A 26,460-nucleotide genomic window follows, 5' to 3' on the forward strand; every position below is an offset into this window, starting at 1 on the left:
AGGTGAGGGGAGGGGAGGGAAAGGGGGGATAGGAAGGGCAACAGAATAAAATAGACACTAGTATTGCTGTATGTATATACATGGCAGTATAACTAATGTGATTCTGCAACCTGTACACTTGGAAAAATGAGAAATCATACCCCATTTGATTCAAATGTATGATATGTCAAGATCATTGTACTGTCATGAGCAACTAATAAAAAAAAAAAAACAACAAGAGACATACTCACCAATGTGTTGATACAGATGGAATTCGGAACACACGCCCCATTCAGACACTCGTCAACATCAGTGCACACCTAGGCAGAGAAGTTTAAAGAAGGTTTAGAGAGACCTGCTGCTTAAATAGAAATGCAAATAAGTTTTTCTCTGTTTTGATATCTCTGTGTGAAGTGAAGACCCACGGAATTTCAGGTAGAACAGTAACTGAGGGTTATTTTGGCTGTCTCGAGGCGTTTGTTCCAGTCTGTACTTAACCTAATTGCAAGTGAGAATTGCCTCCATGGTATTTAAAGTTGTTCAGAAAAGACAACTTGTACAACTCATCTGTTCTGCACCTTTTTAGCCCGGAAAGTTTTCTTTTTCTTTTTTAATCCTACTTGGGACTCACTGTATTTCTATCTAAAGATTCATATCTTTCCTTAATTCTGGAATATTCTCACCTTCTTTCCATTTTTAGTTTTTCTTTGGAACTACCATTAGACAAATGTTGGGCTTTCTCATTAATATCTTCTTTTGATCTTTACCTCCTTTTTATATATATTTTTTATATCTTTATTTCTCTGTATTCCATTCTGGAAGGTTTCCTTAGAATAACCTCAGTCTATGAATTCTTTTAGCTGTGTCTAATTTGTTTTACTCAGTTTTTGAGCTTTTAAGTTCAATGATTATATTTTTATTGATAAAAAATTTTATTTGCCTATCTTTCAAACTCTTTTCCACAATGACACATTCTTTAATTATAGTTATCTATTCCTTCTTTTTTCTCTTTTCCTTTATTATTTGTTTTGTTTTTACCACCTTTCCTTATGGTACTGTCTTCATATGAATTGCCATTTTTGTTTATGAGCAGGCTACTTAGTAGCCCTGATTTTTCCTAGGGCATTCCACTGGCCCTGAATTCTGGGATGTTTTTATACAGGTGGCATGACTAGCCAGGGTCCTCTCAATTTCATTGCTCTAGGTCTGGTTTTTATTGGTGTGTGTTTCTGCATTATATGTGCATGGGTATGGGGCTCATAACTGTATGTGGCACAAACCTGGAAATTTGTTTTTGTTTTTTGGCTCTAGCAATTAAAGTCAGGGGTGCTCTACCACGAAGCTACATCTGACCCCCACTCCAGTCCTTTTCATTTTGAGATAGAGTCTCCCTGAATTGTCCAGGCTGGCCTCAAACTTGCAATCCTCCTGCCTCAGCACCTTAGTGGCTATTAAAGCCTCGGCTCCCCATTCCTGGAACTCACACCCCACTCCATCACCCATGAGCTGCTGTGGATCAGTTTCCCTCACAACTCTGGCTTTCCTTGTCTCTAGAACTGGCACCGTTTCCCTTTCTTTCTTTTGACCTTGGTAACTCATTAAACTTGTGATAAAATTTGCAAGCTGGCTCCCTTCTACTTCAGTATGGTGTACCATATTGCCGGGAGTCCACAGGGAAGTGTCCTTACCAGCTTATATCAAGCTTTCTATTTCACTTTGTCTGCTTTCTTTGGTTTAGTCTTGGAGATTTTGTCATTAAAGGAGAAGAAGAAAGCCTTGGAATCCTTCCTCTAAGTGTCCCCTTGTCATTCTGCTGTGTCTAGCTTGCCTCCTTTTTCTTGTCTAAAAACTGATGTCCTCTAGAATCCTTTGATAGGCATCTAGGAAATAATGAACCCCTGCCCTTCTTCAAAGCTAATCATTTCCCTAAGGTAGTAAAATATATTTATAGATCAACCATCTTTAAGGGCTGAAAACATCAAAAAGAATTTCACAGTCAGTCAGTTAAATAATGACCAGGATACAGTAGAACATTTGGAAATAAATGGAGACTGTCACGAAGTACTCAAGTGTTTTATGGCGATTTATGGCTTATATAAGAAAAAGGGTAGGTTTCCTCAGGGTATTATTTTTACTCTTGAAATCCTCTCATCTCCAAAACAGCTTCTGATTGGCAACAATGGCTCAATAAAGAGGACCTAATTTTCCAAAGCTTTTATTTGTTCCCTGTTTCTCAAGTTATTCTGCAGGACAAAATGTCCAAAGGCTACAAACAGAATAAGTCTACAATCATGCCACAAATCCCCATTCTCTGATTCCAACTTTAACAGCTTCTTCCCTTCTAGAATATAACCTCAGAAACGAGTTGAAGACTCTCTAACTTTCTCATCGTGCACTATGACACCTGGTAGGCATTGGCTACTCAAGGAGATAAAGGGTCATACAGAAGAATTGGGAAATTGTTCTCATAAGACGAAAAATGAATAAAAACCATAACTTCAACCCACCTGCTTGTTTGTCTTGGCAAAACTGATCCCAACACCCTGTACCAGGGGCCCCATGAAGCCCACAGGGCAGGCATCACATCTGAAGCCAGGAGCCAAGTTCACACAGCGGACACCTGGGTAGCAGGGATGGTATTTGCACTGGAGAAAAAAAAAAATCATAGTCTTTAACTACACAGAGAAGACACTCTCCAATCCCTTACCTATCTGTACATGCCTATTAATTCATTTAGTTTTTTTTTTTTGGTGGAAAAATGATAAAAGGAAATTAAGGCTTCTAACTTCAGAGTTACCCATTGGATCTCTGATCCTCCAAACCTGGGTTGCCTTCTGTGGGCTTTGTTGTGTCACAGAATAATGCACCTCCAAGTCAAGAGGTCCTTAATGTGAACCAGTCCACTCCCAGTGTATATGCTTCCTGGTGTTCTAGCATGGAGTGTACAAATCCCTGTGAAAGGACTGTGTCCCTGCACCACTTGTAAGCTGGCTGTTAGATGACTCCAAAGGCATTAGCTAAGCAATTCAAATGGAAAGAGCTTGAGAAGGTAATGCCAGGGCAGATGCTTCTTCAGTAAGATGTGATCCTTCAGAGTCTGCCTGCCTTCGTGCCTTGTTAAGAAGTCCAGTGTTATTCTAAGGCTTCTGTGGTCTAGGAGATTGGTTTTGATACCTTTTATTAAAAAAAAAACAAACACTTGAACTAATGTAAAAAACATGACCACTTCCTGCCCTTTCAAAAAGGAGGAAAATTCCAGCTCACAGATAAAAGCCAGATGCAGTTCTATGAAACACATGCAGATGTTTCTCCAATTAAGGGATTACTAGAGACCATCTTAGCTGCCCACAACTGGGGGCGGCGGCAGGGTAATGAGCTAAGCACTACCATGAGCCTGGGGGAGCCCAGGGTGCAGCTGTGTCTCTGTGGTTCCCTGCATTTCCCTGTCTCCCTCGATCTCTCCTTTCAGCTTTCTTCTGGCTGGTGGGTGGGGAAGGCACATTTTGATGGCAGCCTTGCTACTTTCTATGGACACAGCTTTGCAATGAGACTAGTGACCGGCTAACCATGGTCCTGAAACCGTCTGCTTCTCAGATTCTGCCTGCTGATCAAACAGCCTGTATTAGCTGTATGTGTTCTCACTGGCTCCCTCCCTGAGCACTTCTGGATAATCACAGGTTACAGGCCTCCTGGATAGATCTTGGCATGAGATTCCCAGTGCTCCTCTATTTTAAGAGGCCTGAAGAAAACCATTATAACTCTTGAAATATACCCTTACACAGATCTTCCCCTCCCACATTTGCAAAAGCATGAGGAAGGCAAATTTCTATCAGACCACTTAGGAGAAATGATCAATGCAGATGTTGGAGCAGTAAGCAAAAATCACAGCATTGCAACAAAGGGACTGGTAGACAAGTTGGAAACAGGAGAAATGGCAGCCACGGCTACAACTGGGTCCTGTGCCTCCTTTATCCTGATGCTTACTGGGTTTCAGGGTCTCAAGGATTCATAAGGAAGTAGTTTGTGATGGAGCCCAAGTCATCCTTTAATTGCTAGCATGGCTTCTTTGGCCAGAAGCTGAAGGGTGTGGACAAAGCTTAAAGAGTTCCTGCCCCATCTAAATGAACTTGTACCTCATCCACATCAGAGCAGGTGATCCCGTTCCCTGTGTAGCCATCAGGGCAGGGCCCACACTGGAAGCCATCTCTGGTATCAGTGCATCGAACGCCTCGGAAACATGGGTTGGAGTCACACCGGCGTGTAGGGCGTGTTGGGGGAGCTGGGGGTGCTGGGGGTACCAGCGTGTTCGGGGTTGGAGACTGAAAGCTGAGAGGACCTAGAGAAAAATAATAATTAGTAGGCTTATGCATCACTGGGGAACATATAGAATATAAAATGCAATTTGGGGTTTCCTGATAAGCTTTTCTTCCCTTCCCTCCAACGACATGCAGACTAGAAACTCTGCACAACTCTGTGCTGGAAACTGTGGTCATGTGATGATCTGGATCACCTGACTCAGAATGGGCCACTCACCAGGGAGGCACTTACCACAAGCCTGGCATTCAGAGATGGTGTTTCTTAAAAATGATGTTTCCTTGACCTTTAGAAATGAGAAGTGGAAAACAGATTGAAAAAAATCCAGAAAGAAAGAATCTATGTGGAGCTGTCTAAGCACTTCTTATAGTCATGCTCAAGGAGTCCTTGATGGCTCCCACTTGTCCTGGAGCCATGTAGTGTTCATTGCAAGAGTTTCCCCCATTTCTAGAGCCCTTCTGGCAGAGCCCTGGGCTGGCAGGCTGTGTGGGGGACACCTGAGGTGTGGCTCAGGACATGTCGCTCTCCTTTCCTGTGCAAGCCCATAGCTTCACTGGCTTGTGCAGAGAGCTGCTCTGATAAGACTCTGGCTTTTTTTCATGGTATGTCCTGTTCATTACCTGCTGTCTCAGAAGATCCTTCACTTCTGCCAGAAGTTGGTTTAGTTGTGCCATTTGACCCAAGAACTGCCGATTAAAGTCCCCTGTAGGAATAGCAAAAGGTAAGGCATACTCATCCAGTGACGGTTATTTCTAAGTGACTCAAAACCCAAATGATTCCCCACCCAGAGAATCATCATGACAAGATTCAATAACTTGGAGTATCTGCATTTAATTTGGAGCAATTTATCTAATTTACCTAACAAAATAATGACAATGATGCTTCTGGTTAGTCTGAATTCGTGTGAGTTACAAAAATAAAAGTGCAATGAAAAGATTTCTTGCCCTTGGTTTTTCCCAAGAGCCTAATTTCTGCAGATATTTTCTGTTGGGCTGCTCTGATGACAGCCTGCCTTTCAGTCATGGGACCTAGCCCACTCAGGGGGCCTGGGAGATGGTCTGTGAAAACTGCCTGGGAGCCCATACCTGTGCTTGTCGTGGCCAGGGGCTCACTCTGCTGCAGGAAGCAGTCTTGCAGGCTGGCCACCTGGAACAGTGAGCCTCTAACCACCAGCTTCAGCTCTTCTAAGAAGTCCTGGAAAAAAAAAAAAAAACCACATTCATACCACAGATTGCTGCCACTGTTCAAAAGCCAATGTGCTTGCAGACTCTTTCATAAAAGAGCAGCCCTGTATACCTGGATGCCAACATCTTACATAATTTTGTAGATTCGCATTTTTCTAAACCTTGTCAGTCTTATCCTTTTGACTGAAGCAAATATGGAAGTAGTCAGTTGCCTACGAAAACGCTGGCATCTAACTTGGTCTGAGATTCCATCAGGTGGCTGAGGGGAAGAAGGGCTGTTTTCCTTCATGGTAAGTGAGTTATTTTGTGGCAGGAGCTTCTTAAGAACTGTCTGGAATTTATTTATCAACTTTGAACTATAATAAGCTATTGATCCCAATTTTAAACAGTATTGTTTTTAGGATGTCTTGGCTAGAGGATTTTGCAAAGCCTCTGATTTCCCTGGGCTAGGAGAATGAATAAGCAGTCTATTCTATGATAATTAGGAAGTTGGCACTGGAGTTATATATTACTAGTTGATATCAATCATTCATCATTAGCCACAAACTCAATTTCCTCTTCCCTTTATCTTGTAATTTTTACTTATACTCACTTTTATAATATCTCTATATGACAGAAATTGTTTGTGTTAATTGCTAATGTGAAGTCATCATTCTAATTTTAGAAATGAGCATGCTAAGCATTTTCAAAGAAATTTTTGATTTGACTAAGATCTATGCAACACATGCTGTGTAAAAGAAAGTGTGTTGGACATCAGACTCTAGCTCCATGGAGACAGGACCATGACTGGTTCTGTTCACCACAGAATCTCTGATGACCAGAACAGGCTATTTGTTGACTAATTAATTTTGAATGAGTGAGAAGGTGACTACAAAAACCAAGCCTCTGTGGTCCCTGCTGATAGTTCAAGGAACAGAGCTTTTGAGAAAGTTCTAATGAGTATAGATTCTCAAGACCTTGTCATGGATGACTTTTAGAAACTGACTTATTTGGTGGTGGACACTAATTTCTGAAATGGTCAGTGACACAATTTCTGACTCTTATTTTGATTACTTGGTCTATTCAGAAGTAGTTAAACATATCTCGCAATTCATTATTTTTTCTCTGTATATGTCCACATTAAAAAGTTCTTCAAAAGTCACTGCAAAACTAAAACAACCGCCCCCCCAAAAAAAAAACTTTAGATTTTAGCTTTCTTGGAATTTCTGCTTAAAAAATACTTTCTTTTCATTCAAGCATAAAATTCTAGGATCAGATTCATAGTTTTTAATATTACTATCTAAAACTTTACTGCAATTCTACTTGTCATGGAAGTCATTGCTTACACTCTGTTCTTTGTACAAAGGGTGTGGAGCAGCTTGTAATTAAAGCACATATAATGAAATAATAAAATACAAATAGAAAATGAGGATTAAGAGATAGGAGACAATAATATTATTGGCCACAACAAATAAACACAGTTATTCATTTTGGCATTTACTTCTGTACCAGATAAAATCTAAAAATTATGGCCAGATATAAATGATTGGAAAGGACAAAGAATACTAGTAGGAAACGAAGCATCTCTTAGCACAAAAATTCTAAAAGAAATGTATCCAGTAACTTCTGCAGCAAATGCAATAAAATATTAATAATAAAAGAACCACTGGCATGGCGTAGAAGACAGAAATGCTAGGATTTTTTTTTTTTAAAGAGCATGTAGATCTAAGTTGGCTGGCAGTTAAATTTCCTTTTTGCTAGTGCATTTTCTATCATGACCTATGAAAAAATTAATTTTTTTTGAGAAGGGGTTTCACTAAATTGTCCAAGGCAGCTATCTTATCTCTAACTTAGGGCTGGGATTTTCTTTAAAAAATTAAAATCCCACACCTGGGTACTGGGGATGGAACCCAGGGGCACTCTACCACTGAGCTATAATACCCCAACATTTTTTACTTTTATTTTGAGACAGGGTTTTACTGAATTGCTCAGGTTGTCCTCAAATTTGTGGTCCTCCTACCTCAGCCCTCAAGTAGCTGGGATTTTAGGGATGCCCCACCATGGGAGGCTTCCAACCAATCTTTTTCCTTTTTGTTAAAAACAAATAAATAGGAGAGGGAAGGAGGAGGTACTGGGGGCTGAAATGAAGCAAATTATATTCCACGCACGTGTGTCAAAATGAACACCACTATTATGTATAGCTATAATGCATAATAAAAACATAAAAACTAATAAATACTATAGAAATTGTGAAGACAGATAATCCTGTTCCCCAAAGGTGATTATTTTAATTTTAGCTATTCCCTCCTAACTTTATAATCTGAAAAGTTAACTCCAAAGAGTGCATTTTTCATAGGAGGCAGAAGCTCTCGACTTTAGTTTCATATTCAAATCAGTATTTTTCACAATACTGATGCCCAGGCACGATCAACACAGATTCTGATTAATTTGTCAAAGGTGGCACCCTAGCAGTTCCTCAGGTGACTCCAGTGCACAGCCAGCATTAGACCCACTGACCCGGAACAGGGATGAATCAACAAAACGTTTTCCATAACACAGGACTTTGCATTCCCTAGGCCTCAACATTCCATCTTTCCCTTCTGGAGGATAGTTTGTGGTTCCTACCTGTGCTTTCCTCTGGAAAGTCCTCAATTCAATGGATTCAGGATTCTGGGAGAGGCCAGAAAAGGCTCTGGGGAGATTGTGAACTGAATCCACTTGGGTGCAGTCCAGGTAGAGCTCCACAGAGCCAGCTCCTCGCTGCAAATTGGTCAGCCTCAGGAGCAGCCTGTGCCGCCTGCCATCGGCCAGTTGCAGGTTATTGAAAACCACCAAATGGATCTTCCCATCATTCTTCAGGTAACGGAGGATGGCTGGAACCAAGCACAGGTCAGTGAATGGTGTGATAAAGGGAAAGGGGCTAGTTCTGTGCTGAGCAGCCTCCTGGTCACAAGGCTAGGTCACTGGAAAGAGGTCAAACAAGTTGATGAATACTGATTCTCCATCTTTTGGGTGCCAGGTGCTGTCACAGACACTGCAAGGCAGGAGCACTAGAAGCCCACTCTCCTCCTCAGAGTATTTTGTGCTGCTGGAGAGAAAAACAATACTAGCAAATCTGAAAACAACACAACTCTGTATAGTGGCAAATACAGTAAGAGAGTAGAACCCTACCAGATAGCAAACTAAAATCCAAGTAAGCTCCTTGGGGCATGAATGCATTAATTTACCAAACATTTACTGAGCACTACCATTGGTGAGACTGGGTGTTATCCTTGGTTGCTTTAAATATTTACTATCTCCTCATTGCTTTAAATATTTAATTTCTCCTCATGAAACTGGAATAACTACAGATGAGGAAAGTGAAGCTGAGATAAGTGAAAGAACTCAAGGACATCATGAGTGGCAGGACTAGAATTTGAACCTATTTATTAAGCATGGATAGGCCTTTGTAAGCATATATCAAACAGAAGGCTCCTCAGCAGCCCATCCCTAAACTTAACAATGCTTTAGGAAAACAAAAGGTATCAGTGACTGCAAAAGAAGGAAAAGGAGGGAAATCTACTACCTTACTTTCTGTTCTTTTTTTTTCTCCTTCTCCCTATACAGGTAGCTACCTGTCTTCTTAAGTTCACTAAATAAAAATTGAATTTTAAATTCTGGTTTTCATTCTTGTTTTTTTTAAATTAATTAATTTGTTATACATGACAGCAGAATGCATTTCAATTCATAGTATTCAAATGGAGCACAATTTTTCATTTCGCTGGTTGTACACAAAGTAGAGTCACACCATCACAAAGGAGAGTCACACCATCACACATTCGTGTCTCTTCATACATGTACCTAGGATAATGATGTTCATCTCATTTCACCATATTTCCTACCCCCATGCCTTCTCCCCTCCTCTCCCTCCCCGTTTACCCTATCCAAAGTTCCTCCATTCCTTCCATGCTCCCTCCACCCCCATTATGGATCAGCATCCACTTATCAGATAACATTTGGCCTTTGGTTTTTCTGGGATTGGCTTATTTCACTTAGCATGATATTCTCCAATTCCATCCATTTACCTGCAAATGCCATGATTCTATTCTCTTTTAATGCTAAGAAAAATTCAATGTTCAACATCTCTAGCAATTAAAGAGATGCAAATCAAAACTACTCTAAGATTTCATCTCACTCCAGTCAGAATGGCAGTTATTAAGAATACAAGCAACAAAAAGTCAACAAATAAATGACCTTACATTACATCTCAAAGCTCTAGAAAAAGAACAACAAATCAACACCAAAAGCAGTAGAAGAAAGGAAATAATTAAAATCAGAGCTGAAATCAATGAAATTGAAAGAAAAGAAACAATTTTTAAAAATCGACAAAACAAAAAGTTGGTTCTTTGAAAAAATAAATAAAGTTGACAGACCCTTAGCCATACTAATGAAGAATATAAGCAACAATAAGTGTTGGCGAGGATGTGGGGAAAAAGGCACACTCATACATTGCTGGTGGGACTGTAAATTGTTGCAACAACTCTGGAAAGCAGTATGAAGATTCCTTGGAAAACTGGGAATGGAACCGCCATTTGATCCAGCTATCCCACTCCTCAGTCTGTACCCAAAGGACTTAAAAACAGCATGCTACAGGGACACAGCCACATCAATGTTTAGAGCAGCAAATTCATAGTAGCTAAATTACATAACCAACCTAGATGCCCTTCAATAGATGAATGATAAAGAAACTGTGGTATATATACACAATGGAATATTACTCATCCTTGTTTTGTATTCCATTATTGTCCTGAACATATTGGGCCCTGACCTAAAGTCTGGTCCTGGAAGCTGATCCTTTGCAAAGGAAACCTATTGGCTGAGGCTTGTGAGAAAGAAGATTAAAGTTATTTGCTTCCAAGGTCTTAGTGAGACTAGCAAAACATCTCCAGGTCCATCCACAGGTACTACTCTTAAATCCAAATTCATTGCTAGACACAAAAATCCAAGATGTTGTAGATGTTGGCTAGCTAATGTGGTAAACACATCATTGTGGTTCTAAAGGTCTGAGCTAAAGCTTTCGGTTGCCTCCAAATGGAAAAGCCTGAAATTGGTAGAACTGATCTGGAGGGCAATTTGATGGTGTGTATCAGAACCTTAACTATACAGAACCTTGGCCCAGCAAGGTCACTTCTAGGGATTAAAACTTAAAAATATTTACTATCTCCTCATTGCTTTAAATATTTAATTTCTCCTCATGAAATTAGAATAACTACAGATGAGGAAAGTGAAGCTGAGATTAAAAAAAAACAGAAAGAGAAATAAAGAAGCACCAGTTGTATTGATGAACATTCATTTCAGAAATATTTGAAGCAACATACATCTAAAAAGGGAGGATTGGCTACTTATTATTATGGCGTAATAATAATGAAATGGAATATTATGTGACAGTTACATATTAAAAGCACAAAAAGATATCTCCAGGATTTAGCTAAATGAAAAAAGATTGTAAGTCACTATAATTTCCTTCAGAAAAATCTATATGTACTATATATTTATATATTTTTTAAAAAAAGAAAAAAGAAATGTATTACATACATATGCCTGGATGATGTTGCTGTCAATCTGTATGATTTGTGACAAGTAACTCAGACCATCTTTCCTCAAATGCCTTTTTGGTAGAGTATAAATGCCAACTTGGTGGTGCCACGTGGACTAGCTAGCCAAGAAGACCTGATTATGTTGCAATAATGCCAAAGAAAAGAATCACTAAGACTTTCTGCACATTTGACTTTCTAGGTTCATTTTCCCACCCCTTCATTTGATTTTTTTCCATTTGACCAGAGTCTGAAGATTGTCAACTGACATCAGGTTCTGTGACAGAGAGAGATGGAGGCAGGAGGAGACAGGAAATCTTCTCTTACATCTACCTAGTCCCTGTCACATGCTTCCTGAGAGCAAAGAAATGGAAAGACCTGGCAGGACAGACTAGCTACAAGGATTGTCTATGATTATGCTATAATAGCAAGTTTCCTGAAGTGTCAGTAAGACTTAAAGAAACAGGGTCTGAAAAGAAAGAAAACAATGGATGGGGGAAATTGGCACGAGAAGAAATCATTAAGGTATTTCTAATCTGGGCTATAGCAGAATTTTTACTCTTTTGTTTGATATTAATTTCTAAGAATTTATAATAGTATCTGCCTGACTGGAAATTGGAGACATCCATAATAACCAAAAAGAGGGAGAAGTTGAGTCCAAACATAACCACTAATTCAGATTTTTTTTAAAACTTCAATTACTTTACTATTTAAAAATTTTGCAAATGCCTGGAGTTTTTCTAGACCAATAAAAATACCACTTGGACCACCAAACTTGAAATAGGTCAGCACATATTTATTCAATGTCTCCTCTTTCTAGTTATGGCAAATACTTCTGTTCCCTATATTCATAGTTTAAGATGATATACATAGGGACTTAAAAAATATTCTTGATTTTCCTCCCCAAACTGAGATTTCTGTGAAATCTCAAAAGGAAGCACATTTTTCTTTCACTTGCTGCCTACTGTTAACAGGGCCTTCACAGGGCACGTGGGCCATGGTTTATTTTCATAACCGAATAGCAGAGTTGAATTTTATAAATAGCACTAGTGCAGTACTTCATATATAGCAGGTGCACATTAAGTATTGTGAATATGAACTTTCAATGAATAATTAAATGTGTTTAAAGCCTTTCATGTAGAAAATAAAAAGGGTTTAATTTCAACAATTCAACATTTGTTCCAGGTAGCAAAACCTACTCTTGTGTTTGCATTCTCATTTAAGGGAATTCTGTGCTTCTGCCTTGCTTTTGGTTGCAACGCAACACTCAAATGACAAATTCCTTGGGCTCCTAGATCTTGTGACAACAGCAAGAGGTGGGGAATAAAGGAAAGAAGACTCATGGAAACTTCCATCTTCAGTTAGCAGACAAATTATCAAGTGCTTTGACATTTACCATTCTTCACACTTGATCCAATAATTCTCGTTTCTCTTATGGCTTCCATTTTTCATTTTTCTGTTTTATTGCAAATTCCTTACTTCAGTGCCTCTACTTATTTTATCCTCAGAACAGTAAGACTACCCCAGAGGGCAGACAGACGCCTGCTCACTTAACGTGTTCACATCAGTCATACTGAATCTGGAAATAGCAAGAGCTCTGGCTGTGGAACCAGTGGCCTGCTGGATGGGAGTGTCCCTGACCTTCTGGGAGGCAGCCCAAGGGGACAGGGAGAGAAGGTACATGTTCCCTTCTTCTCCACAGCCCCTCTTCCCAGGGTTCACCTCACCCCATCTTAGCCCAACACCCACAGAACAGAGAGAACAAAACAGAAGAAAATACCACAGAGGAAGAACACCATCATTACACCCCCCAGCAAAGGATGAGAAGCCAGTCCCCCAACACCGGAACCACCACACCTCCTGACTCCACCACACCTCTGCCATGTCACCACCCTGGGGAGCGCTGTGGTCAGGAAAACCCCCTGGATACAATTCTGTTTCTTTAGCTACAACACATTCAGTTTGCAAGCTCGATTTTCACTCACAACCAGCTGAACAAATCTGCTTGGTGATTCCAGCCTGCCTATCCTGCAGGTCCACTACCAAGAGCGCAGCCATACTGGACTGGAGAGGAAGGCTGTGGGCCAGTAGGAGCTCTGGTTGCAATGGTGTCTCTGCCGCTACTCTGCTCCATCTCTGGGTTTCTTTGTTAGATTCCTGCCCCACCCACTGTGGGTCTCTTCTGCACATATTTTTGGTACAGACAGATTGAACTTCTCCTAGGACCCTCCTGATTAAGCTATTGCCTTCTCAAGCAAGTTCACAAACATGCAAACAAAATTCTTCAATGATTCCCTAGTGGTTTCTAGGTAACATCTCTACTCCTCATCCCAGAACTGTCTGCAATCTCTCCACCAGCTCAATCACCCTCCACATTGCCAAGTCTGTTTCATACTACTTTTCCTCCATGTGTAGCATCTGAGAGCAACCATACAACTATTTGTGGAATGCAAAAAAAACCACATAAATTCACTTTGATTTTTGCAACAACTTTTTTTAGATGCAGAGATGTTTTCTATTGGTTTATTTATATAAATCATTTACCTCTAAATTTAGCATCTTTGTGACCTATTTTATGGCACTGTCCAAAAGCTGTATTTCCATGCCAGGGCACCAGGCTGACACAGGAACCATACAGCCCAGCCTGACTGAATACAATCTCAGTGACTGGCAGGCAATGAGGAAGCAAATCCAAGCAATAAAGATTTGAGGTGTTGCTATCTCAGGAAAGAATTTTAAAAGGTGCTTTTTGAAAAGCGAACCTGGTAGTCAAAAATATTACAAAATGTTGAATGTCAAAGCACTGACGCAGGGTGCTAGCTTTAAAAAACGAAATGAAAGTATTTTGTCTGCTTGAGCAAAGAAGTTCAGAGTGACCTGGACTGCAGGCACCATGCTCAGAAGGTAGTCTGGGGCTTCCTGCTTTGCTTGGCAAATGACTTGACTATTTGGCACTTTAAAAAATTGACATCATTGTCAGTCTTTCCTCTTCTTTTAACATAATTATATATTTAAAAAAATGTCTTCTTGCTACTAATGTCTTTTGTGATGGATAATCTTGTTTGCCTTTGCTTATTATCTTTATGTCCTAAACTCTAGGTCTTGGTGACTTTAGTACTTTGGAAATACATACAAAAGGTAAATCAAATAGTTTTTCCTGAAAGTACGTCAAGTAACTTCTAGCTGTGATAAATGCAGCCTATTTCAAAATTTTCCTGTAACAGTTTGAACAAATATAAAGTTTACAGAGTACATATATACACACAGAGCAAACAAACTACCCAGTGAAAGAAAACCCAGCAATTATATTAAACATCTGTGGAGATATTTTTTGTTTTGAAAAATTATGAGACTCCTCATAGTATGCAACTAGCTGGTAGGTGACAGAGCTGTGAGGTGCACAGAATCTAAAGGTCATGTTATAGACAGAAGCTGCAAAGCAATTTCTTAAGCTCCTATGGAACCTTTATAGCCTTAGTAGAATCACAGAATATTAGTATTATAAGTCATCCAGCTTAATATTTCACTTCACAAATCCCTTCAATAAAATGCAGCCTCCACCAGCACATTTCCAGTAACAAGGAGCTCATTACTTTGCAGAGAAATCCATTTCATTTTTGGATGGCTGTCCAAGATTTTCCTAATATAGAGCCAATATCTGTTTTCTCTGATTTCCACCAATGGATCCTAATTTTATTCTTCTGAGTTATAGACAGATTTAGTCTGATCCTCATTTCAAATGACTTTCTTCAAATACTTTAAGGCAACTTTCATACCTGTCCTGTTTTCTGTCTAGCTCCTTTATTCTCCAGTTCCTTTAACTTTTTCAACTTGGATATGATTTTTAAAAACATGGGGTCCAGATGGGTGCTGTTTTCGTGACTCTTCTCAAGGTAGTCTCTGACCTGTACATGTCCCTGTGAAATGTGTGCAGGATTAGATGCAATATTATGATTGTGGTTTGGATAATCAGAGTACAGTGGGACTATTAGTTCCCTTAACCTGGGCACATGTGTGCATTAATGAAACCTAAAATAAGAAGACATTTAAAACAGTTCCATTGCAGTCTCTTTTCATTCAACAAACCTTTTTGAGCATCCGATATGTGTCAGGCACTGTGTTCAACACTGATTGGTTTTTAATGCTGTTGAACTCTTAGGTTAGATCTCCCACAACGTGTAGTTCTGCAAGTTTTCAACCCCAATGGATTTATATTTTTGTTAAATTTCATCTGCTGGATTGGGCCCACTGTACTATCTTAATATTGATGATGGTATTCAATATATTCAACTCAATTTTCTAACTTCATCCCACTTGCAAATGCAACAATACCATCTTTTTTAAAAAATACCATTTTAAGTTATTGTTTAAAAGTTCAATAGAGATCTTGTCAAAAGCCAATAGATATGTGACTATGAGACAACTCATTAACCCATAGAAGTACTATTATCTAGCTCATTTAAAAATATTATTCAGAAAGGTATAGAGAGTGACTTCATAAGATTTTCTGAAGTTAAAAAACACTATACCCAGAGCACCTTTTTGATCTATTAGCTTAGAAACTTTATTGAAAAAAAAAAAAGTTTGGTGTGACATATTCTTAGCAACCCCATTTTGCCTTTTAAAAATCCTAGATTTCTTTTCCAGGCAATCCTAAAATACATTGATAATAATACAAACCTCTGGGGGTTTGTCCTAAAGTTCACTAGCCTGTGGTTTTCAGAATTCACTTTTCCTCTCTGATAAAAAGGGAAACATTTGCCTCTCTACAGTCTATTCTCTGTGATTTCTAAATGTCACCCATAGTGGCTCCACTATCACTTTTTTTTACTAAATACCTCAATATATAATTCACTGGACAATTACACTCCCTAAAGAAATGGAGTGGATTTTTTTCTTATCACCTCTTCTAGCTTGGGTTTTTGTTTTCTTTTAAGCCATTCTTGACAACTCAAAGAATGTTTCATTGATGGGTAAGACAGAAACGAAAGAGCTATGACTTATTGCCATAATTTACTAATTGTGCACCACATGGTCCTGGCAGTAGGTTTATTCCTTCCTTACTTCTCCCTATTCTGAACATAGCTAAAAACATCCCTTTTATTATCTTATGTGTGAATCACTAACTTTGACTCAGTTAAGTTTCAGTTTCTCTGTCCTAATCATTATAATTTTGTGTCAAGTTTTAAATTCTTTCCATCTTCTGCATATGACCACTTTGAAATTGAGCTCATTCAAGGGTGTCTCATAGGAATGTTTTGAAAGTTAAAAGGGAAAAGGAGTGTTGAGCTTTTATCATAATCCTGACACTTTTAAAGGCTCAATAAATGTTGTTATTAATGTTTGAGGATCCTCATTTCCCCTACTCATTACTGGGTGCAGAATTCTTATTTCTAAACTCTTCCATCTCTCTCAAACTGTGTTTCTTTAGCCTGCGGTCATCAAAACCACTACTCTGAACCATAAGACATCTCCTATCCTTAGGCTGAGCAGTCTGATTCTATTCATGACAGCAAATGCTTGGGGTTCCCTTCACCTCCACAGCATCAAATTGTCCTTCTGTGACAACTGAATGAAGACTAAGGAAGCAATTCTTCCCATTTTCTTTTTCTGAAAGGTTAAGCTATCATCAAGGAAAGTCTTTTTTCTTTGGAAGACAGTTGCCTAAGTAGCAGACATTGATTGGTCTATCTATCTTTTATCCATTCATCCTATCCTATTTAAGAACCTGGAATTTTTATTAAGCCTCATAGCCTAAAGATTATTATACCTTACAAAATTCAGTTCTTGTAATCAACCTGGGATGTAGCGATTATCATCTCCACTTTAGAGATGATAACCCAGGGATAAGAGAGAATCAGAGAGGTACTCAGAGTGACAAGCTAGTAAGATTTCTAGCTGGGACTCAAAACCATGAAAATAACTGCAAAGCTGTCTCCATGCCAGATACTAGACAAGCATCAACCATATCCAGCCAGGTGGTTTTTGTAGTATGTTTATTTCTGTCAAGATTTTATTATCTGCATTTCTAATAACTACAGATCATTTGTACCAGAAATACTCTTATATTCCCATCCAAAAGTTCTTGAGCATTCATTCATTAAGTAAGCTTATTTTGAGCACTTACCATGTACCAGACACTGTGTAATTTCAGAATTTCCACAGTGGTATACACCTTCTTTAACAAACAAGTCTGCTCTTCTCAGCCTCCATTTATTCTATCCAATCTGCTCAGGAACCACTTCTATGTTCAAGGCAGTGTACCTGGACCCCTATACATACAAACTGCTGCAGCAGATGCAGAAAGAAGTTAAGGGGGCTGGAGATATAGCTTAGCAGGTAGAGTGCTTGCCCTGGGTCAATCCCCAGCACCACAAAAGACAGATGGACAGACAGACAGAAAGAAAAGGGATGTTGAGCCTCCCTGTCTTGAGGGAGCTCACAACCTTTTGGAGAGAAGAACCAGACGTAATTCAAATACAAGGTAAACTAAGACTAGTGCTCTCCTTAAGAGATGCCAGGTCATACAAAGAAAACTATCCAGAGGTGTTGAGGTGGGTCTTGAATGTGTAGGACTTTGGTATCTGGAGATGGGGCAAGTCATGTACTGGGGAGGGCAGGGGACAAGAACATAAGGTTGGAGAAGGAAAGATGGCATTAGTGGAACCAGGAACTGCATGAGGGACAAAAGGAAAGGCTGGTGAGGGTCAGGCAGTGGAAGCCCTGAATGCACCTTTTTCACTAAAGGTCTCTGGGGTCATGTGTAACTTAACTGAAATTATGTTTTGCAAGCAATAATGAGGTGGCTGTAGGTGGGATGGCTTGGAGAGGGTGAGTGTAGAGGGAGAGTACAGTGGCAAACATTCTCTGCAGTCTTCTTCATTCGTTCTACTTTAGGTTGTTTCAGGAGCTCATCTGGGACCAGACAGTCCAATCCTGCTCTTTGATACCATCTGTGAAATCATCCTCCTTTCTCTTCCAAGTCATGAACTTGTTAAAGTCTGTTAAAGGGAAAGCTTTTATTTCCTACTCAGGTATTTAAAGCCAGCAGAGATACCTTTGGATTTCTTCTGACTGCTTCACTGTTTTCCATGCAAATCAACCAAAAGCCTGATCAGCTGAGCCTCAGCCAGGTTAAATGACACCTGGAGCTCACTATCCACAGAGCTGTCTTCCCCCATCCTCCTTGTGTCAGTATGGCCACCACTGGACACCTCCATGGGGAGTCATAACCACATACCACCTCTCTTCCTTGGGCCTGATGAACCCAGTGACTTCTCTTTATTGTTCTAGTCACAATGGACTGCTGCTTATTCCCAGAACTACCTAGTACTTATCCTACTGTTCCAGTGACATAACTTCTCTATGCACATTCTTCATCCCTCCAAGATTTAATACTAGTATCAATTCCTTTGTTTCCTGAGAATTCTGGATTCTTCTGGGCTCTTTCTTTCCCCTCCACATTTTCTAAGAATCTTCTATCTTCTCTAATAATTTGGGGAGAGGTATTAGCTTTCCATTACTGTGACAAATACCTGAAAGCAAAAACTTAAGAGGAGGAAAGGTTTATTTTGGCTCATAGTTTCAGATGTTTCAGTCCATGGTCTGTTGACTCCATTGCTTTTGGGCCTGTGGGGAGGCAAAATATCAGGGCAGCGGGTATGTGGTAGAGAAAAAGCTGCTCACCTTATGATGGCCAGAAAGCAGTGAGAAGCAGAAAGAGGCCAGGGTCTCAATATCCTCCCATGGGCCTACCATAAGTGACCTAACTTCCTCTAACTAGGCCCCACCTACTAAATGCTTTACCAACTCCCAACAACACCACAGGCTGTAACCGAGCCTTTAAGCACATGGGCTTTTGAGGTCTAAAACCATAACAGGAGGCATTCATCAACATTTTCATCTTCTCCGGTAAAGCTTCAATCTGGTATTTGGAGCTGGTATTCACAGCTGCAACACATTACCGGTGATTCTCCAGAGGAAACACACTAAGAGTCCCTCACTCATTGATCCACCTGCCCATGTATCCAGTGTTACTCTTGCCTTTATAGAGGAGATGGAAAGCATCAGTTTGAAGAAATTTGCTTCCTTGTGTTTCCTGACATCATAGTCTCTCCACCATAGCTTCACATAGACTGGCCAATTTAGAAATATAAGGCAAGCTGCAGAAAGGGTGAAATGTTAGGAGCAAAGTTTATCCCTGTACTGAGAACCTTCTAGCCATTCAGCTGAATGAGTTGAGGAAAAAAAAAAAAAGAATCCTTCCAATGCATCTGAAGTAGTTTAGTAAGAAGCTGCTGACTTACAGCTGAAAAGCAGTGATTTTACAGCTCACAATGGAGTAGCTGGATGGTTGGGAAGTGAGCAGTTCCTTCTATAGATGTGAGGCAGATAGCAGACAAATCACCTTTCAGCTCTAAGGACAGGCAAAGGAAGTAGGAATGGCTGACCTATCTGCTGACCATATCCCCAGACACCATCATTACCCAAGGCCTCATCACAGAACTGAGAGGCCATGAGGTATAGACAGAATGCTGACTTGGGAACAGGCGGAAGGAAGGATGGGAAGCGTTGGAACTTGACCTAAAAAGAGGGGTTCAAGTCCCATTTCTTTTTGCTTTAACTCTGTAGTCCTATGAAAACTAAGAATTAGGGATTTTTTTTTTTTCAGCTGCTAAGTCTATAGATTAAGGGTTCAATCATGAGGAGAATCCAAGAGAGTGTCTACTTTAAGAAGCAGCTTAAAGAAATCTAAAACCCAAGAAGAAGGCCTAGTCCTCCTGTTTTATTAAATGCAGGAGGCAGCCTTATCTGTCACATTCCTCTATAAACAGGAACAGGTGTTGTCCTTAGGGAGCCGGTGGAGGGGAAGAGGATAAAAAACAGCAAACATGAGGGGGTAGAGAGAGAGGAGGGGAGGGGAGGGGAGGGGAGAGGTGGGGAGGGGGGAGGGTGGAGGATGGGAAAGGCAGCGGAGCACAACAGACACTAGTATGGCAATATGTAAATCAATGGATGTGTAACTGATGTGATTCTGCAATCTGTGTATGGGGTGAAGGTGGGAGTTCATAACCCACTTGAATCAAAGTGTGGAATATGATATGTCAAGAAATTTGTAATGTTTTGAACAACCCACAATAAAAAATTAAAAAAAAAAAAACAGCAAACATTTTCTTTGGGAGTCATTTCTTAGTACTTGTAGCAACTCACTCCGACAGCAAAACAGACAACAGCAGAGGGATCAAACAGGTGACATACCTGTGTAAACTGGCGTAAAGCAGGCAGAAAAGATAGCTTTTCATTCTGTTCTACTGGTTGAGAGGTATTTTCTCCATCAAGGCTAGCCAGGTGATTATAGAGCTGGGAATGAGTTCTGCTCAGCCACAGGCATCCAAGGGAACATAAGAGTAGTATGGATGGTCGCTACAGAATAAATGTTTGTGTCCTCACCATCAAATCCATGTACTGAAGTCCTAGTCATTGTGGTGGTGTTTGGAGGTGGGGCCCTTGGGAGGTAACTAGGTCTAGATTAGGTCCTGAGGGTAGAACCCTTGAATGGGGTTCATGTCCTTTTATGAAAGACATAAGCACCTTCCTCTATCTTATTCTCTCATCCTCTCTCTCTCTCTCTTTCTCTCTCCATCTCTCTCTCCATCCCTCCCTCTCCCTCTTCCTCCCCACCCTAAAGAGGATACAGTGAAAATATGGCCATCAGCAAACCAGGAAGTGGCCATTAACAGAACCACATCTGCCGGCACCCTGACCTTAGACTTCCCAGCCTCCAGAACTGTGAGAAATAAATATCTGTTGTCTCAGCCATGATATGCTGTTAGAGAGCCTGAGCTAAGACAATGGCCTAATTATCCTGGGTCTTCTCTCTTCCAGAACCCAGATTCAGAATAACAAGAGAATGAGACAATGTCAAAAAGCATCTTGGCCACAAGCAATTTTCCTTTTTGGCAATGCTGGGGATAGAATCCAGGGCCTTGTGCACAACAGGCAAGCACTCTACCACTGAATTATACCCCTAGCATTGGTCTTCATTCTTTTTCCCAGTATCACCTCCTCTAATATAGGTAAATGTACAAAAATATGGCACTGAAACAAAAATGAACAATGGGTGAGAAAAAAATTGTTCAAGGGAACCATTTTAGGGAAAGTAGACCCCAGATCCTGGAATAGGAGAAAGGAATAGGAGAAGGGGATTTATTTCTTTTTTAATTATTTTTTGCATACTGGGGATTGAACCCAGGGGCACTCTGCCACTGAGATATATCTCCATTCCTTTTTGGCGGTGAGGGTATCAGGGATTGAATTTAGGGGCACTCAAACACTGAACCACATCCCCAGCCCTATTTTGTGTTTTATTTAGAGACAGGATCTCACTGAGTTGCTTATCGCCTCGCTTTTGCTGAGGCTGGCTTTGAACTCTTAATCCTCCTGTCTCAGCCTCCAGAGCCATTGGTATTACCGGCATGCACCCCCGCATTCGGCTTCCCCATCCCTTGTAATTTTTTTTTTTTTAATTTTGGGTCTCGCTTAATTGCTCAGTCTGGCCTTGAACTTGTAATTCCCCATTTTCATCCTCTTGAGTTGTTGGGATTACAGGCATACATCACCATGCCTAGCCTGAAAAGGGGATTTTTAAGAAAATAATTTCTGCAAATTTGCTTACCTTTGTTTAAACGCCCCATCACAGTAAATTCAAAATATTTGCTGTTGTCAGTTGAGGAATAGAGGCCGAAAATGGTAGCTGAGCTTTTAGTCTGTAGCTTGAAGGTGGAGATCACATAGAGCTCGTTCAGGGTGGGATCTGTCAGGACTGGTTGCAGAGCACTTGGGTTCAGTCTCTGACTGGAGGACGGAAGAAGGTCAAAGACTGGAGAGAAGGGGAAGAGAAGGTAGTCAGCAAAAGATTAACTCGGGGGCAAACATTTGTGTGTGTGTTTTTGTGTGTGTGTGTGTATATGTGAGTGAGCTATTGGACAATGAGGTACAAAATAATGTAAACGAATCTCTTGTCATTTTTTTTTCACATTGCCAAACTCACAGTTCTTCCTTGTCCCTTTTATAGTGTTTGGACATTCGAAGTAGAAGAAATATCACACAATATTCATCACTGGTTATAGCCCTTAAGAGGAGACTAAATTTGCAAACACAAAATTGGATTTGGCTGAACAAGTGGCTTTGAAAATGCCCACTAGGAAAAGCACAAAAGGCTTAAAGTACAAGGGGGACAGGTGAGAGCGTCCAGCTCGTTATTTTTCTCATGTCCTGAAGCAGTGAATTTTCATCGTGGCGTCCCTTATGTACCTCCCAGACCAGAACCAATTGCATTTTTTTGGTCAGTGATAAATGACAGAGAATTCAGCAGAAAGCATGGATATGTGGTAGATACAGTATCAGCAGAATGATTTGCTAGCTTGGTGAGACCTAAGTGCTCCCTTTGTGCCTTTACAATTCTTCAATATTTCTCTGTTAAGAAAAATCCCAATGTGGAAACAAAACAAAATGATGTGGTTTCTATTTCTTGACTGCATCCTCATGGATGCAGTTGGTCTACAAAAAACTGAAATCTGCTTTCGTATTTGTATAAGTTGCTTTTGATCAAGCAAGCAGCACTTTTTCAGTAAAGTTTTATAGGAGTCATGAAATCTATGAGAGAGCATATCCAGAGCTATTTAAAAGGCAAAGGTCACATTTGGATACTATTCACTAGAAGTTATTTATAATTTCTGTTAGTTTATGCAAATATGATTTGAACAATTCCAAACCCATGGGAACTTCAGCACCTAGAGCTGTCTCTCGGGATACAACAACCTGGTTATTAAAAGGGCGATATTGATAATATATAAGAAACTCTCACAAAGCAACACCATGATAAGCATCCTAATAGAAAATTAGACAAGGAACACAAAAAGGCAATTTATAGAAAGACTCAAATGACCAGTAAAAATATAAATAAATGTTCATATGCTTATCTAATGATGAAGGAATTGCTAATTCAAACAGTAAGATATTACTTTCACTACTAAATTGGAAGAATAATAAATGCAATAATGCCCAACTGTTGGTGAGGGTTCAGGGAAATGGACCCTCTTATCTACTTAGTAAGACTTGAAACATTTTGAAGACAGTTTAAATAACAATATCAAAAGTCCTAAACACTTTGACATAGCCATTCTGCTTATTAAGGGAATAAATGATAAAACAGTAAGTGTTTTAGGTATTAGGATATTTGCCATTAGTGATAATTCTAGAATTTCTATTTTGGAAGGAATTTTAGGGAGAAAATCTAAGTGGAAGAGATGGGGATCCTGAAGCTCTGTTGGCATTGGACTTTGTCATGATAACATAAATTGTTCTTAGCAAAGAAGAAAGACTTGACAGAGGTTAAAGGAATGGTTAGTACCAACCCAAGCCCATCCATGACACCTCAAGTGTTCTATAAATAACTATTCACAATATTCAAATACTAGAAACAACTTAAGCGAATTACAAACCTTGGTATATTAATTTTTCTTTCTAAAAGGACAAAACCATCTACTTTTTTAAACACAGCTATGTACTTACAGATGTGGAAAGATGTTTATGATAGATGAAATATAAAAGTTATAAACTATATGTGTAACATGATCCAATTTGTGTTACATATTCACACAGAAAAAATATTTGAAGTGAAAAACAATATAACAACATGTTAAAATTAATAATAGCTATCTTTGGTTTGATAAGTTTTTTCCTTTTTTGCTTATTCAATTTCTACAATGAATACCCATTGCTTTTGTTATGAGAAAAAAATGAATAAAAGTTCTAGAACAAACATGGAAAAAAACAACAACAACCAAGCTACTTAAGAATGTCTATTCTTTTAAAAAGACAATTTGTCTTCCAACTGGAACTAGATGGTTTCTTTCACATTTACCAGAGAACCTTACACAATAATGAATTTACTACTAGTTGTGTTGGAAAGCAGGCTCTCTCTGTGTTCCTTCTAGTGCCTCACATCCCCAAACCACGAAGACAGCTGCCTACTATATTTCAAAAGGCGAATCAGGTTTTTTAATTTCCAGAGAACAGGAAACTACATTCCCATCCATGGGGCAGAAGGGAAATAAGGTAATGTGTTTAAAAGTCTCATTCTGAACAAGTCATCTTCAGAAAAGAGATGTGTGTTCAAGGTATGAGACTTGCAATCAAAAAGAACTCTGGTTCTCTTGATTCTTGCTTCAACTTTGATGCGGTTCATAATTTAACTCAAGTTAAACTTGCTGTATTTCAATCTGTGTGGTTCATCCGATCCATTTGCTGCTCTCTCAAGAGGTAGAGTTAGAATTAGTTAGTAATGACTTTAGAGAGTGTTTTGAAAAGGAAATGAGATACTACCATTTTCTATTAGTGTTATCACATTTTGATAAAAGTACCAGAATCCAATCATAACCCTCTAGTATTAGAGGTAAAATTACAGCTACCAATGAGCCCAACTATTATGGCATGTAAATCAAATACATTCTAATTTAAGACTAGCAATGCAGCTCAGAGGAAAAAGGAGATAAGCAAATTATCTAGCTGAGCTGATAACTGCAGACTAGGCAACTCAATAAAAAAATCTATCAGAAACTTGACTTAATCAGATCATCTACTTCAACTAAATTAACCAAATAATTTGCATTGTTTAGCCTGAATTTAAGTCTCCATAAAACTCTGATGTCTAAGAAACAGAATCTATATCTAAGGTATACCATGAAGTTGTGTGTTCAAATATCAAGAATTTATAGAACACAAAATATTATACCCATATGTTCAAACCTGCCAAATAACTTCTGCAATAAGAAAACTTTTGAGTTGTGTTTCAAAACTTCTGCTTTTATCTTCCTAGGAGCTCAGAATACAATCCATATTACAGACTACAGCTTTCCAAATATTTCGACCCAAACTAAAATTAGTGCAGTACCCGGTGAAGCCACAGTTTGGGGTTGTCTGATCTGGAACCAAAATGAATTATTTGGTGAAATGTAAAGTTTAAATGGTGACCACTGCAATGAGGAATGAGGAGAGTTGAGAAGATCCTCACATACTTTGCTCTGGCTTCATAAGGAATAACAATTTTTACTTCAAGTGTTATCTCTTCCAGTTTTATCTCCTTGGTAATAAATCAACCCAGGCACCCAATTCAAACAGGAAGGTCACCCACCACTGGATAACCAGTCAGAGCCCCAAGCTCTTTCCTTGCTTAAATATTTTTTTTCTTCTGATTTTTACACGAAATTATGTTTAACATTAAGTGCTTTCTGCCCAGGGGCTATCAGCATCCCACCTCCTAAAGGGGTTGGAGAATTCCCCAGGTTTATCTTTTTAAACTTCTTATGGAATTTTTACCTGTTCATAGAAAAAGATCAGCTTTGTAACCCCTCTCTCAGGAATTAAGTGATCAAACCAAATTCTGAAAGAACTTTTGCTTTCTGGGATCCAAGCAGACTGAACAAAGGCGAGCAGAAAACAGGGCAAGGGAGTAAATACCAGGCCTTTCTCAGGGCTGTGGGTCTACCGTTTGGGGCGAACATGGATTCCCATAGTTTCCGCCCCGCCCAAGTGAAAAGACTTAGGGTGCCAGGGTTGAGTAGAGGGAAAGGGATATAACGGGCAGAAACTGGCCTACCTACAACTTAGATTTCACCCTACACCAGACACCAGTTAGAGTTCTAGAACTGTGCGGCAAGCTCAGAAGTAAACCTCACGTCTTTGCCTACACCCAAAGGAAGTTTTGCATCTCTCAAACTATTGTTTAGATAATTAGTCTGATCTCAGGATAAATAATCAAATTTCAGGAAAAATTTCACCGCTTCCAATCACAATGTGCTTTGATTCTGGTCCCACAGGGGCAGAGGTGTTTGAGCAAGTCCCCCAAAGCAGGGTCGAACAGCAAGAGCTGGTCCCTCCATTCGCCCAGCGAGCGCAGGACGGTGGGCCCCGCGACGAGACCCGAGCCGGTTCTACGCTGCCGGCTGGGACCCACTTACCCTGGGGGGTGGCCTGGGCGCAGGCTCCTAGCCACGGCTGCAGGACCAGGTGCAGCAGGAGGAAAGCGGCTCCGCGCGGGGCCAGCATGTTGGCTCTCTCCGCTCTCCGAGGGGCCCGTAGGCGACAGCTGCTTTGGCTCTGCCTCAGGGTCCCCGAGTGATGCCCGGCCCCTGGGTCGGGGCCCCGCGGGCAGCACAGGTGGCGGGTGCGCGGTGCGGGCAGTGAGCCGGGCGCGGCGTCCGGGCTGCCGTCGGGAGGGCGCTCGAGTACCGGCTATGCGCAGCTGGGGGCGCTGGCGGCTGGGCTCGGTGGCCGCCGCCTGGAGCTTTATGTCCCGCGGTCCTGGGGGCGGGGGAGGACCGAGGCCAGGGCGGCCCCCTTGGCCGGGATCCTCTTTTGCCGGGAAGAGT

At 40.3% G+C, this 26,460-nt stretch overlaps 1 protein-coding gene across 1 annotated transcript in view; it reads right to left on the bottom strand.

The window, feature by feature from the left end:
- Positions 1-26,137, bottom strand: part of Thbs4 (thrombospondin 4) — a 53,403-nt gene extending 27,266 nt beyond the window's left edge. The window contains exons 1-9 of the mRNA XM_027927676.2: positions 26,050-26,137; positions 21,705-21,908; positions 8,082-8,329; positions 5,379-5,487; positions 4,914-4,996; positions 4,528-4,579; positions 4,113-4,315; positions 2,487-2,624; positions 231-299 (exon numbers count right to left, since the gene is read on the bottom strand). Coding sequence (XP_027783477.2) covers positions 231-299; positions 2,487-2,624; positions 4,113-4,315; positions 4,528-4,579; positions 4,914-4,996; positions 5,379-5,487; positions 8,082-8,329; positions 21,705-21,908; positions 26,050-26,137 — 1,194 coding nt within the window. The remainder of the gene's footprint in view (positions 1-230; positions 300-2,486; positions 2,625-4,112; positions 4,316-4,527; positions 4,580-4,913; positions 4,997-5,378; positions 5,488-8,081; positions 8,330-21,704; positions 21,909-26,049) is intronic.
- Between the last annotated feature and the right edge of the window lie 323 nt (positions 26,138-26,460).

Source organism: Marmota flaviventris, chromosome 5 (assembly GCF_047511675.1).
Source record: "Marmota flaviventris isolate mMarFla1 chromosome 5, mMarFla1.hap1, whole genome shotgun sequence".
Classification (NCBI taxonomy): domain Eukaryota; kingdom Metazoa; phylum Chordata; class Mammalia; order Rodentia; family Sciuridae; genus Marmota; species Marmota flaviventris.